This window comes from Castor canadensis, chromosome 18 (genome assembly GCF_047511655.1).
Source record: "Castor canadensis chromosome 18, mCasCan1.hap1v2, whole genome shotgun sequence".
Lineage (NCBI taxonomy): Eukaryota > Metazoa > Chordata > Mammalia > Rodentia > Castoridae > Castor > Castor canadensis.
Genome location: NC_133403.1, coordinates 44676167 through 44690600, shown reverse-complemented (window position 1 = coordinate 44690600; position 14434 = coordinate 44676167). Strand labels below are relative to the sequence as shown.

Genomic DNA, 14434 nt, shown 5'->3' with positions numbered 1-14434 from the left:
AGTCCTCACTGCATGATTTTTGCAAAATCTTCTGAGTCTACAATTATTTTAAAATACAAATCCTAATAAAAAAAGAACCTTCAAATATGTTGGAGGAATAAGGGGATTTGAGAAGGAAAGAAGAAAAAGAAGAAGAAGAGGAAGGGGAGGAGGAGGGGGAGGAGGAGGAGGAAGAAGAGGAAGAGGAAGAAGAAGAGGAAGAGGAGGAGGAGGAGAAGGAGGAAGAGATTGAGGAGATGGAGGAGATGGAGGAAGAGGAGGAGGAAGAATAATGAATGAATTATTTGTGGAATACAAATCGAGCCAACACCCAAGATGTCTGCAGTGTCATAACTTGCCCTTTTGAAGTAGTGACATTCCATCTTCTGAGTAAGAATGGACACCTGCAAGACAAGACTTCAGCCAATTTGTTTCCTAGTCACCGAGCTCTGCCCACTTGAGACAGAAGTCCTTTCTTCTGCTCGTGGCTGGAGCCTTTTGTGCTTGGAGTTTCTTAATTAGTGCTTTGTGCTACTTAGGAATTGCTTCAAATATAAGGTCAGAGGTAAGGAAAGAGGACCTGTACCACATCTCAGACAGCAGGTGAGGCGGACCTCCTCCCATCCTCCCCAGGACTTTGACTTGTGATTGGAAGGATCGGGAGAGAGAAAGGGAATAACGCCCACTGCATAGATGATTTGAAACACCATTGTAAATGTGAATAAATCCCTATCCCATTATTACCCTCTGTGCTCTGAAAGCTCTCACATTATAGGAAGACATTGCCCTTTTAATGAAACCATGGTAAAACGGGAACCACTATAGCTTTGAGGACAAACCTGGTAGCTGTGGCTTAATGAAAAAAATAACACCCTGTACTGCCATCAGGAGTTCAGTGCTGTCAGGCGCCGGTGGCTCACACCTGTAATCTTAGCTACTGGGGAGATCGGGAGGATCTTGGTTCAAAGGCAGCCATGGGCAAACAGTTCATGAGACCCTATCTCTAAAAAACCCATTACAAAAAAGGGGTGGTGGAGTGGCTCAAGGTGAAGGCTCTGAGTTCAAGCTCCAGTACCACACACACACACACACACACACACAAATAAAAGGTCAGTGCCTATTGAAGTTTGGGTGGATGTTTAGAGATACCCTGTTGGTATTTGTCAACATGCTTATGCACCAGGCATTGTGGTAAGCCCCTTACAAATAAATACTAGTTCACGGAGTCCTCACAACTATGTGGAAGTGCGTACTGTAATTGGCTCTGTTTTTAAGTTGAGATTATCAAGGCAGGGGGAAATTAGGTCACTCGGTTAGAGTCACACAGACAGTGACTGGAAGAGACAGGAGCAGAACTAAGGTGAGTGGTGTCCTCCACCAATACCCCTGACTTTGGGATGAGCCTGCCACTTGCAGCCAGAAGGTCCTAGACTTGAGACCCAGGGACACAGGTGGCTCAGCTTATACTCAGCCCTAGGACATAGCAAGTTTATACTCTCTGAAGAGGAAGGTTAGCTGAATTCGAGTCTGAGGACAATGATGCCTCTGAAAGGGGATATCTCTTTAGCAATGCTCTCTTTCCTGCCCTCTGTCTTCAGGTGCCAAAGCCTGGGAAGATGGATTTATCTTAGCATGCTATGACCTAAAACCAAGGGTGAAATGACTTACTGAAATGACTTACTGTAACGTAAACCCAGCCTCACAGATCGGTATCTTCCCCCACTCAAGGCAGGAGGAAACGAACTTGGCTCTTTTATCTGAATCTTGACTCTCTTGGTCCCACAGATACAAGGTGATGACGCTTCCAATAAGTCGCCAGTCCTCTGCGAGGGAGGTCCCTTCGCCTCGTGTAGCAGGTCTCTTGCAGACCACACAATGCTTACAGTGATGGGGCTCTCCCCATATGGTGAAAGCTCAAATCCTGCAAGGACACAGGACTTTCACAACTACCTTGAAAGGGATGGAAAAGTCCTCTGATTACATCAAACCCTGTGAATGAGGCTCTGCAAATTAGTTCACTAGACATGGAAAGAAGGAGCTGAGGAAGATGTGGTTTAGTGGTAGAGCACCTACCCAGCATGCACAGGACTTGGGTTCAAGTCTCAGCAACCACAGAAAAAAAATTATTTTTCAAAGAAAAATAATCATTTCTTGGCCTTTTGGCTAAGACCAAAGAAAAATCCTGACAATGAGGCTAAGACAGAAACTTTAGAAAAGAATTTGAGTCCAAAGGATTAAGAAATACCTTAACAAACTTCCTGAAGTCTTTGTAAAGCATACACTTTATGCAAAGCAAAAAAGCACAGTTCAAAAAATAACCATCCTTGTAATCACATTGAAAGTTAAAGAAATGTCAAAGACCAGGTAACATGCTATCCTTCCATTTTTCAAATATTTTTCCAAACAACTCATGCAAAATGCATTTTTTTTATTCTAAAAGGAACCATAGTGGCTGGTAGAGTGGCTCAAATGGTAGCTTGTTTGCTTAGCAAGCCTGAGGCCCTGAGTTCAAACCCAGTGCTACAAAAAAAAAAAAAAAACCCAAAACAAAAAAGCCTTCTAAAAAGTACCATAGCTGAATAATTGCATAAATGCAATTATAACCTGTTTTTCTTAAATATAATAGAAAAAACCTACTTTGATAATCTTTATTTAAGAAACAAATCTCAAACCAATATATTTTCATTATTGTAAAGTTCCAATCCACATTTGCAGAAGATCTGCTTTAAGTGGATGTCTCCAGTATTTATTATCCTGAAAGTAAGTGCTCCTGAACCAAATTCTCAAATCCTTACAGAGTGACGAAGTGGCCCTATTAAATCTTTCTTTGGTGCAATCTGCTGAGCCAGCAGTGGTAATGGTAGAGAGCTACCCAGTGGCTGTCTTAAGTGTGTGTTTTATGAGTCGGAACACCGCCGCTGACAGGTTTTCTGTCGGGCATGTCCTGGGATGACTATTAAGCTGGAGGCATCCCAGTCTTTCACTGGCAACATTCAACTCCAGCAAATCGAAGAGTACAGGTACAATTCTTGGCTCTTTCCACACCTCCCCCATGTGGTCCCTGTGCCTTTTCTTGGGATCCCTGAATGTGTTTTTATCAAACCACCAGTATGAGCAGATCTGCAAACAAATTCAAAACCAAACAGAAGACTCAAATTTCTCTCCAGTGTGATGAAAGCTCAGGATTCAAAGAGGCTGAGTATTGTAGCCTTGCTTCCTTTGCACATGGCTTCCACCCTCACGTCCCCATTTCCCCCCACAACACACAGCCTAAGCAGCAGAGCTGCTGAGGACACCTGGGCAGGTGCCAGACTGGGCTTCCATACTAGGTGGAAGATCCCAGTAGGAAATGAGCGTTTGTCCCCCCAGCATGGAATCCAGCCTTAACCCTAGACATCAAAGATGTCCAGAGTCCACCCAGGACACCTACCTCAGGATGAAAAGGTCCACAGTGGAGTTGCTTGAGATGGTGACATAGGCGGTAATTACATCCCCTTGCTTAACTGGCTGTGAGGGCAGCCAGATGACCACATTGCCATCCAAACGCAGTTCACTGAGCTGGGCACTGTCCTCGGTGCGGTAAAGGCTGACGGTACCAATTCTGTGCAGGTGGGACATCCTGTCCTCCAGCCCATCCTTCCCTGGACGGATGGCATTGCCCTTCCTGACATCGCCCCCAGCACAGTCCCCTCGCACGTCCCCCGGCTGCACCGTGTAGTAGAGCTCCACGCGGCTCCCATCGTGCTGCTCTGTGGGCCTCCTGCGCCCGGCCACCACCGAGGGGCCACTGAACCAGGTGGACATCAGCTCCAGCTCCGCCACGCACAGCCCCAGGGGCCCACTCAGCTGGCAGCTGCCCCGCACCTCCCGGGTCTCCCGGAAGGCAAAGACCCGCAGGCACGGCAGCTTCTCGGGGGTCCTGTGGTCATCCCAGTCCCGGCCCACGATGTAGAAGAGCACCTGCACCTTGGGCCGGCTCAGGTAGATCTTGTCCCGCAGGATGTAGGCCTTCAGTTTCCAGTCAAATGTAAATTTACTGGTTGAGCCTAAAACCTCAGAGGTGAGCATCAAGTCCAGAGGCACCACCTTCTCTGTTGAGTAAGGACCATAGCTTGCATTTAACACTGGAGGCTGTTTGGCTCTGTAGGTGAAGAAGGACTCCACCCTGTCCTGCAGGCTGGCATTCTGCCCCAGGTTGGGGTTGGTTTCCTTTAGGAAGAAGAAAGTCTCTGCTCTGAGGACTTGGTAGCTCACAGGTAGATACGGTGGCAGTGAGGAAAATCTCTGAATGTTGTCTGTGATCCCACGTCCCTCAATCACTAAAGGAGGAAAAAAGAGAAGCAAAGAAAAGGAGTTATTAACAAGTTCCTCCTCTGTTAGGTCTGTAAGAGGTTTAGGAATTCTGAAGTCTACCTGCCTAGGATTTTTATTTTCCTTCTGGAATTGGCCAGTAAGTGACTCTAAAAGGACTACAAATTATACACTCAGATTGGGTTGAAATATGCAAAACAGAATTCTGCAGAGTGAGAGTCAATGAGTAATGGCATTTCATACAGTTCACCTAACAGAAAGGGGCCCATTACCTATGAGATGTAATTTGTATGAGTTTAAATTGCATTTAATGGCACTAGTACATGAATAGGAAAATAGACCAATGAAACAGAATAACGTCCATAAATAAATCAAATAACACATAAAAATGTAGGAGGAGATAAGGCTGTCATCTCAAATCCTGAGCGATATATTCATTTTAATAAAAGATGTCAAGGCAACTGGGTAGCCATTTGGAAAAAAAGATAAAATTAGAACATAGTTAAGAATAGACTTCAAATGGACCAGTGATTGAAATATAAGAAAAGTAAATCTTTTAAGTAGTAAAAAAACCCCCCAAAATGAAGAATTTCTCTACAACTTGAGTTTAGCAAGTTTTCTAATCATGGCTCAAAATCTAAATGTATTTTTAAATGATACATTTGATAATATAATTAAAAAAATATTTGCAGTACAGAGATCCCATAAAATCAAAAGAAAATTGACAAATAGGGAGAAAATATTTGCAATGGATTTATTGCAGACAGAAGGCTAAGATCCCTAGAGTGGACGTATCTTGTCATATGAGGAAGAGACATAAACTAAAAATAATTGAAAATGGCCCAAACAATGTATGCACATATGAATAAATGAATAAATTTTTAAAAATCAGAAAAAATTGAGAGAGAAAAGGGCAAACACGTGAATGGACAATTCACTGAAAATATATTAAAACTTCCTTTATATATTTGAAAACTATTCAATCTCACCCACAGTTAGAGAAATGCAAGCTATGAACAAAGAGCATTTCTCACCTATCAGATTGGCCGAAATTACGAAGTATCACAACACACGGTTGGCAAGACTAGACAGCAGACAGTCTAGTGCATTGCGGCTGAGAAGAAAACATGGTGCAACTCTTCTGGAAGCAAAGATGACCTATGACGCAATGACGCAGTGACGTAATGACGCAACACACGCGTTTACTTTTTACTTAGTGATTCCAATTCTAGGCATCCACTGTGCTGTACAGACGCAGCTGAGGCACCCTGAGGCAGTGCAATGCACCTATGCACAATGTCATTCATTACAACATGGTTTCTTATTATAAAATGTTTTTGCAACTTCATTACAGTGTATAAAATACAACCCACATATGCATACATAGGACAATGGCAGAATAAATTGTGGTCCTCCCACACAACGGAGCACGATGGGCTAAAAAAAGAGGGCATAAAGTCTTATGAAACCAATATGGAGAGATTTCTAAAACATACCGATAAGTGAAAAAGCAAACTATAGAAGGCTGCAGTCTACTGCCTTTTGTGTAAGAAGGGAGATACTACATCTATGTGTCTGTTCACTTGTGTAAAATAGACACAGTAGTAGAACAATCAGTTTATCAACAGGGAACAGGGATCTCAGGATGGGAGGAGGGATGGGAGTGGACAGGAGAGGAGAGTTTTTTGTCCAGTTCTGAATTTTGGACAGCATTTTATCATGACAGCATTTTACATATAATATTTTTGGGGGGCTACTGGGGTTTGAATCCAGGGTCTACATCTTGAACCACTCCACCAGTCTTTTTGTGTGTGTGTGATGGGTTTTTTCAAGAGAGGGTCTCACGAACTATTTCCCCAGGCTGGCTTCGAACCGCAGTCCTCCTGATGTCTGCCTCATGATTAGGTAGGATTACAGGTGTGAGCCACCAGCGCCACTAATAACAAGGGTGAGTCAAAACCCTAAACTGCTTGACAATAGGAATTAAGTGAATATTAAAACCATACTGGAGGGTGAAGACTCATAGACAGATATTGAAATAGAGTTAGAAAATTTGTTTTGAGCAGAATGGATTAGAAATTCTGAAAGTACGTTCTGTATGGTATAGGATCAAGCAAGTGAAAATTACATTGTGAAAAGGGAGGGTCAGGTTTCTCACGGTCAGGGAGGGGTGACAGAAAGTGAGGAGTCCAGGATGAAAGCTCGGGTATGTTAGGATGGAGGCATAAGTACGAACTCAAGGTTTAGTAGATTGTAAATATGGCATGTACACATTTCCTGGTTCTGTCTGCTGAAAGAAATGGCAGCCCGGGAGCAATAAGCACTCACAGCCGCTAGACATTGGTTTCCAAATACCATTATCCACTAAGAGGAACCAAGAGTTTTTGGAGAAATGTCTGACCCATAGTACTAGTATGAAGGGCCTGTAACGTTTGTATGTCAGACAAAGAGGAAGACCATGAAGAATGAAGGGCATGTCAAAAGGACGCAGGAGCTGTCACCTTGAAGAGGTTCTCACTGGACAAACCCCCATGACAACTTTAGCATTGAAATACGTGACCATGGTGCAGGATGGCCAATGATTAAATGAAACATGAACCCCGGAGTCAATACTGATATAATAAAGCTAAATTGAAAAGAACGTTCTTTGTTGTGGAGTAGGACAGTCTGATCACAACATTCACAGCAGTGATAGACTCGGGCAAGATTTTTAACCATGAATGAAGGTTAAAAATCACAGGTGAGTTTCATGAGTAAGAAGACATTCCCATCTTGAGTTGTCTCCCAACAGGACAGTCCAAGTTGTTCACTGAATCACTAAGGAGTCATCGTAGGTTTTGTGGAGAAACCTTCCAGACAACTCTTTTTCCAAATTTAATATCACTCCAATGTGCACTGAGAACACCGTAATTCCCCCATATTCTTGCAAAAGTAAAAAAGCATAATTTTCAGCTAAGGATGATGAAGTTTCTGAAAGACATGATATCAAATAACTGCTCTGTCCTTATCAAGAATGCTCAAGTCATGGGAGATGAGGAAGTGGGAGGGAGTCAGAGTTTCAGATTAGTGCAGAACATGTCCACAGAGACAGAAAACCAAAGGCAGCACACGAGAATGTTTCTTTTCCTCAAAAGAGCACTTTTAGGAAAATGACAAAATTTTATTAGTCTCCCAAATAGCCACTAATGTTAATGTCCTCATTTTATAGCTCTACTTAATTATATAAGAGGATATCTTTACTCAGCAATTCATTCTGAAGCAGCTCAATAGAAAGAGATGGAAAGACAGACAGTCTGAGAGACAGAGAATCGGAGACAAAAAGACAGGATAAGGGGACAGAGGGAGAGAGAGAAACAATACATGAAGGCAAATACAATGACATTTTAATAGTTGAGGAATCTGGGTAAAAAGTATATGTAAATTTTCTATTATTGCAATTTTTCTTAAGCCAATGTTTAGTGAAATAAATACAATGAAAGCAGGATATCTTGGTCTGTTTTTTAATCCCTCATTTCTCTTGTGGAGATTTTTGCCTGTTTATTTATTCATTAGGCAAAAATACTAATGAGACAAGTCATTTTCCCATATTATTCAGAAATAATGAGTGAATGCAATTATTCCTAACAGTCTCCAGATTCTTGTGTAATCTCGACCACTTGTCAGGGAGTGAGTGATATTTTTGTCATTAATCACTAAAGACATTATGCTGTCACTATCATCTTCTATCACAGCTGGGGTTGAAGGTTCTCACTATTAACACTTCCAGACAAAATGAGTAAGACACACCAAATAACCCTATAGCCCCTCTCCATTGGATGGAGGCCTCTTCCAAAGCCACGGTGGGATTCGGCTCCCAGGGTGGTCAACACAGCTTGGACTTCAATGCCTGACTTCTGCCCTGCGTTGTTATTTCAAGTCCGACTTTATAGACTGATTGCCCCTAGGCTAAGCAGAGCTTATACATGGGTGTTGGTTGGGCCTTGGTATTTTACAAGATCTCTAGGAATTAAAATCCATTTTTTAAAAGCTGGGGAGTCTCTGGGTTTTCAGGTTCTCTTTAAATGTGGGAGGAACTGACAGCATTTAGATTTATCTGCACCTGGCAAAAGCAGAGAAAGTGTTGGGCAAACCCAGTGCTCGCTGTTGTCTGACCCTCAGCCCACACCGACCAACCTGCCTGCCCCTCAGGACTACTTGAGTTTGACACTCTGGGTTTGGAATCATCAGCCAGTGAAATCCATGTCTACTAGGGGCTGGAAGATCCAATACTGATGCAAGAAAGTGAAGCTCATCTTCCTTCCCTGCTGTGTTTCTCCATCCATCCCAGTGTCAGAACATGTTCTCACTAAGATCCCACATTGCTTTGATTCACAGATGGAGGGCACCGTCAAGAACTCACTACACACCCAGGACCCAAGAATGTCAAGTGCTTAATTGCTAACTTTGCAAGCCCAAATGCCACCTCCTTGTCCTGGTCTTTCATAACCCCAAGAAACCCAAAGGAACCTCAGTTTATATGTTGAGAGAGAAGATGGGGGTTACTCTCTTTGTGCTGACCTTCCCTTCTGTCCCTCCCTCCAGCTGCAGGCTGTGCCTCCCTCCAGCTCTCCCCTGGAAGTGTCCCTAATCCTTTCCTGGTGGGACTGGCAAGCAGATCAAAGCTCCCTCTGCTGCTGCTGCAGCCAGATGGACTTGAGTTGTCAGGATGGCTTTTCAAAGAAATGACACACTCGCCTGCTCCAAGCCCAGGGGCTGTTTTCTGAGGTCACTAGTAACAAGGGCATCTTCTTCCCTCTCTCATTAGAATTGGCTCAGCATTTTCATCCTAATCCACTCAATTCAACATGGATTTAAACACACTCAAAACACCCCGGGTAGAACATTCCAGAAAGTGTTTTGTATCTCTCTTCTGAAAAGAGTCATTAAGTATATTAGCAATTTGTAACATTTGGTAACACCAACAAGCTAATTGCCACATCTACTGCTTTTAGTCTGAGCATTCACCAGTGTCCATAAATACTCTGAAAACCTGAAGCGTAGACATTTTTGGAGGATCACCAGTGTGGCCGAGGACTCACAGATGGAGTAGAGAGTAGGATTGCCCAGTTTCTCTATTCCAGGGTTCGTGGGCAGAGGAAAGCATTTGCCAAGGATTTCTCTCCCCATTCACCATTTCCTGCACACAACAGGGCCTTTCCTCTACTTTTTTTTTTTTATTTTAACTAAAAAAAGTTCCATGTTGAACTTTTTGCTTTTGTGAAAATGTTGAGGTTGGCCTCTGCAAGGCTTGCCTGCCTCGTCTTCTCTTGGGCACAGAGCAGAATGCATCTGGCTCAAGACTTCTTCATGAAATCAGTCCTGAATTCTTCCATCTTCTGAGGTTTAACTTGAGTCAAGAGTATTGTGAAGGAAGGACTGGCATCTGGACAGTGGCTAAGGGCAGGAAGTGTGGCCAAGGAGAGAGCCAGGCTTGATCTACTCGCTAGCCCTGTGGTCTTGCCATGTTTTTACTTTCTGTATACACTGTTAATTAGTCAAGGAGTTTATTACTAGTTGATAAACTTATTGATTGGAACCAAAATTCATAATGCATTCATACCAATGAACTAGTGATTTTTAAGTAGACCTTTTAAAAAATAAGAAAATATCACACTCCCCAAATTGCTTCCTGGCTAGAGGTCTGAACTTCAGGCTGGCCATGTCTTTGTTACATGGAGAGGTTATCAAATGTTTGGTGGTAAGGATCCAGTGAGACCAAAGTGAGGCTTTCTCTTGGCAGAATTTTTCAAACACAATGAGAAAAGGACTCCCTTTCTCATTGGTGAAACTAATTTCACACCATGTTGAGGTCTATTCAATAACCACCCATGAAGACGCTCATCTGAAAGGTGCTCGCCCCTCTCCAGGGTCTGTGCATGGCCCTGCCCGTACCCCGACAGGATGCAACACCATACTGTTCACAACATCTACACAAGTCTCAGGTTGAACCAGAGGTGATCATCAGCCTTTGTTATGTCTTTTCCTCAAAGCTTATCTCTTGATTGCAAGGAAACCAGACTGTGGTTTCTGGACACGGGAGCTCTGACAAATGTCCATCCCCTTACCCTGGTCCATCGGCTCACATCAGCATCTCCCAGAAAGACAGGACAATTGAGTGACTTCACAGGCCTGAATCAATACCCCAGAAAACCCAACACTGGCATCTGAAGGCCATGCAGAGAAGCACTGGGAGTGGCTGACAGCTGCGTCTGCCATTGGCCTCCATGCTGACAGCACGTCCACTGGCTGTGTCCTTCACTGTTTATCCATTATCTTTATCTGTGCTTGCTGTCAGCCCCACGGATATTGTGTCCTCCACTGGTTGTTCATCAGAGAGTCCCACTGCCAAGCTGCTGCCGGAAATTGAGTTTTTCAGATTTCGAGATAGTGGACCTAGGAGATGGCCAAGTCACTTAGCATCCAGACAATAACATGGGGGAACGGCCCTGTCACTGACATGATGTACTGCCTGCACTGCGAGGCTCACTTCCTGACATGCTCTCCAAGAATGGTTCCTTCCAGTTGATGTTCTCTGGCTGGAACTGGAAGGATGGGCAGGACCTGGCAGATGGACTGGGATGAAGCATGGATCCCTGGATGGGAGCGGGATGAGCAAAGGATGGGTGGAGGGAATGCTGAGCACCTGGGATGTGAGGAGGGGAAGTCAGTACAGGCAAATGGAAGGGGCCAGATTCTGCAGTGGATGGATACCCATAAGGAACCCTAATCAAAACACAGTCATGTACTGCATAGCAAAGTTTCCATCAACAACAGACTATGTACATGATGGTGGTCCTTTGACATAATGGATCTGATAAACTCCTGTCACCTGGTGATATCTGAGCTACTGTAATGTCACAGAGCAGGGCATTACTCCCACGTTTTTGGAGATGCTGGTATGAACAAACCCACTGCACTGCCGGCTGTATACAAAAGTGCAGTCCAATTGTGCACAGAGCATACACTAGTAACAATAGCAAATGGCGAGTTTATGCCTTTACTGTACTATACTTTTTCTTGTCTGGGTGTTCCCTTTCTACTTAGAAAGAAAGAAGAAGCGTTCACTGCAGAACAGAATGTGGTTTTCCGCCAGCAGCATCTTCCCGTGTCTCCTAATTACCCAGCCTGTTGGTTGCATCCAGAGGCCACGTTCAGTGATGGGTGAATACCATCCAGGCGTGTACATTCTGCAGCTTCAATGGTAAACTCACTTAAGGACGAAATTCTCAGAATGTGCCATGAAATTAAGTGAAAATGGCTTCTAGGTCCTGCTTTCCTCTTTGATTGGATGAGATCAAAATAAAAGCTCCTGGAATTATGCTCGTGCAAGAGTGGAATTGTTTTGGGATGTGCAGAGGATGTTAAAAAGGTGCCTCTAACTCAGTGATCCCTGAATGGGTGATTTTAGTTCCCAGGGGACACTTGGCAATGCCTGAAGACACTTTTGATTGTAGAACTGAGTGGAGGGTGCAACTGGCAAAGAGAGGGCAGAGCCAGCAATGCTCCCTCTACCCATCAGGAGTACCAGCCCAACTGTCCATCCTGCCGAGGCTGAGGAGCCTTTGTATGGCTTGATCCACAAGGAAAGGGTTAAATGGATGTCAGATGTCATATAGCAAGAATGAACAGAGAAGGATTTTAGCCAAAACCTTCTCCAGCCCAAGAGGAAGAAATGTGTCACTGAGAACATCTCTGGAGTCAAACAAAACCCACAACAAATCAATGCATCTCTGTCCTACAACTTACTAGGTAAGAATTTTTTCTAATACCTTAAACATTTGAGCTTCAGAAGCAACAAGAGTAGGAGGAGCTGTCATTTCTATTATTATTACGAATACAACTGTTATCATTACTTATACTGTGTTGCAAACTATGTTTACTGTAAAAGCTTGGGCTTCAGAAATGGGTGCTCTCCACATGTTAAAAATAAAAAGATGGATGATGTCCAAGTAAGAACAGAAAGCTGAAATGAGAGGAGGTTGGCTGTGTCCTCAGGTCCAAGGCATGTTCTGCGTCACCCATCCCCTGTTCACCCACGTGATATCAGACACCTGCAGGGCACAGCTCCCTGTCTCCCTGTGCCTCAAGGACAGCGGGATTGAGCTTACCTTCCAAGTCACGGCAGCTTACTTGAAACCCAAGCCAGCCAGGGTTTTTCCCTCCCCATTCGTGATTTATTCACATTCCTCAGAGGCAGAACGTTGTTCTCAGCTAAATATGGCCCATTGTTTCCTTTCTCTTGAACAAAAGGCACCTTGATAAATGGATTATTCAATTTCAATGCCTCTTCTGAATAAACTCCAAATATCCTCTGCTGAAATTACATAGCGTGATTTGCAATTTCGTAACAGTAAAACTCCCCTTAAGAAGAGCAAGTACTTAGGCTCCCACTGGAGCCCCTAAGGGGATATCTCTCCTCTTCCCTGGCAGGATATCATAATCGATCTCAGGTGCTGCTCCATCAGCCCCTAGATGTGAGCAAGGAGCCTTGCCTTTCAACCACAAATGATGTAAAAATACCCAGAATCTTTGCCCTGCTCAGCTCAGGAACGGAGCCTTGGTTAGGCACAGAGGGAAATAGTTAGCAGGCAAAGTTAACTATCTAAAGCAGATCGCTTAACAGCAGGCATTAGTATTTCCTGAAGTTGAACTTGGTGTGGTCCTCATAGTAGCCCTGGGTCGATACCTCAGCATCCTGACTGGATGCCAGCGACATGGCTGGGCCTCAGGTCCATGTGGGAGACTGACCAGCTCAGGCCAGGCATTCTTCCCAGGGCAAACATCCTCTGAGATATGGTACATCTGTTTCCTCTGGCTGCCAGAACAAATCATGGCAAACTCAGCAGCTTCAAACAACAAAAATATGTTTTTCATGCTTGTAGAGGGCAGAAACCTAAAGTCTGAGTACAGATAGGGCTGGGGTCGTTTTGGAGGCTCTTGGATAGGATCTGTTTCCTTCGCCTTTCCGCTTCCTACACACTCCCTGTCTTCCCCATCTTAGGTCTCTTCTCCCTGTTCAAAGCTAGTGGCTTGGCAGCTTCTCTCCCCTCTGATCCCCTGCCTCCCTCATGCAAGAAGCCTCCTGGTGATCACAGACCTGCTTGGATGACCCAAGGTAATGACCCATCCCAAGATTTTTCACCTGAACCCTCTACAAAGCCCTTCCCACTGTGCAGGTCACATATCCTCAGGTGATAGCAGTTGGGACCTAGACATAGTTGGGGAGAGGCATCAATTAGCCTAGTGCGGATGGCCTTTGCAGTACTCATGGGGTGTTTTGGTTGTCACAGTGGGTTAGTCAGCTTTCCATTGTTGTGACAAAATACCTGAGCTAAATTAACCTAAATGAGGAAAAGTTTATTTGGACTCATAGCTTCTGGGAGATTTCAATCTGTGTTTCCATGGCTCCGCTGCTTTAAGGCCTGTGGTTAGAATAGCCATCATCAGCAACACCACCACCAACAGGTGTTGGTGAGGATGCGGGGAAAAAGGAACCCTCTTACACTGCTGGTGGGAATGCAAACTAGTACAACCACTCTGGAAAAAAATTTGGAGGCTACTTAAAAAGCTGGACATCGATCTACCATTTGATCCAGCAATACCACTCTTGGGGATATACCCAAAAGACTGTTACTCCAGAGGCACCTGCACACCCATGTTTATTGCGGCACTATTCACAATAGCCAAGTTATGGAAACAGCCAAGATGCCCCACCACTGACGAATGGATTAAGAAAATGTGGTATCTATACACAATGGAATTTTATGCAGCCATGAAGAAGAACGAAATGTTATCATTCACTGGTAAATGGATGGAATTGGAGAACATCATTCTGAGTGAGGTTAGCCTGGCCCAAAAGACCAAAAATCGTATGTTCTCCCTCATATGTGGACATTAGATCAAGGGCAAACACAACAAGGGGATTGGACTATGAGCACATGATAAAAGCGAGAGCACACAAGGGAGGGGTGAGGATAGGTAAGACACCTAAAAAACTAGCTAGCATTTGTTGCCCTTAACGCAGAGAAACTAAAGCAGATACCTTAAAAGCAACTGAGGCCAATAGGAAAAGGGGACCAGGAACTAGAGAAAAGGTGAGATCAAA

At 44.1% G+C, this 14434-nt stretch overlaps 1 protein-coding gene across 1 annotated transcript in view; it reads right to left on the bottom strand.

Annotated features, from left to right (window-relative positions):
* Positions 1–14434, bottom strand: part of Tmem132c (transmembrane protein 132C) — a 293754-nt gene that overhangs the window by 184557 nt on the left and 94763 nt on the right. Inside the window, exon 2 of the mRNA XM_074060522.1 lies at positions 3410–4298. Within this exon, the coding sequence (XP_073916623.1) occupies positions 3410–4298 (889 nt within the window). The remainder of the gene's footprint in view (positions 1–3409; positions 4299–14434) is intronic.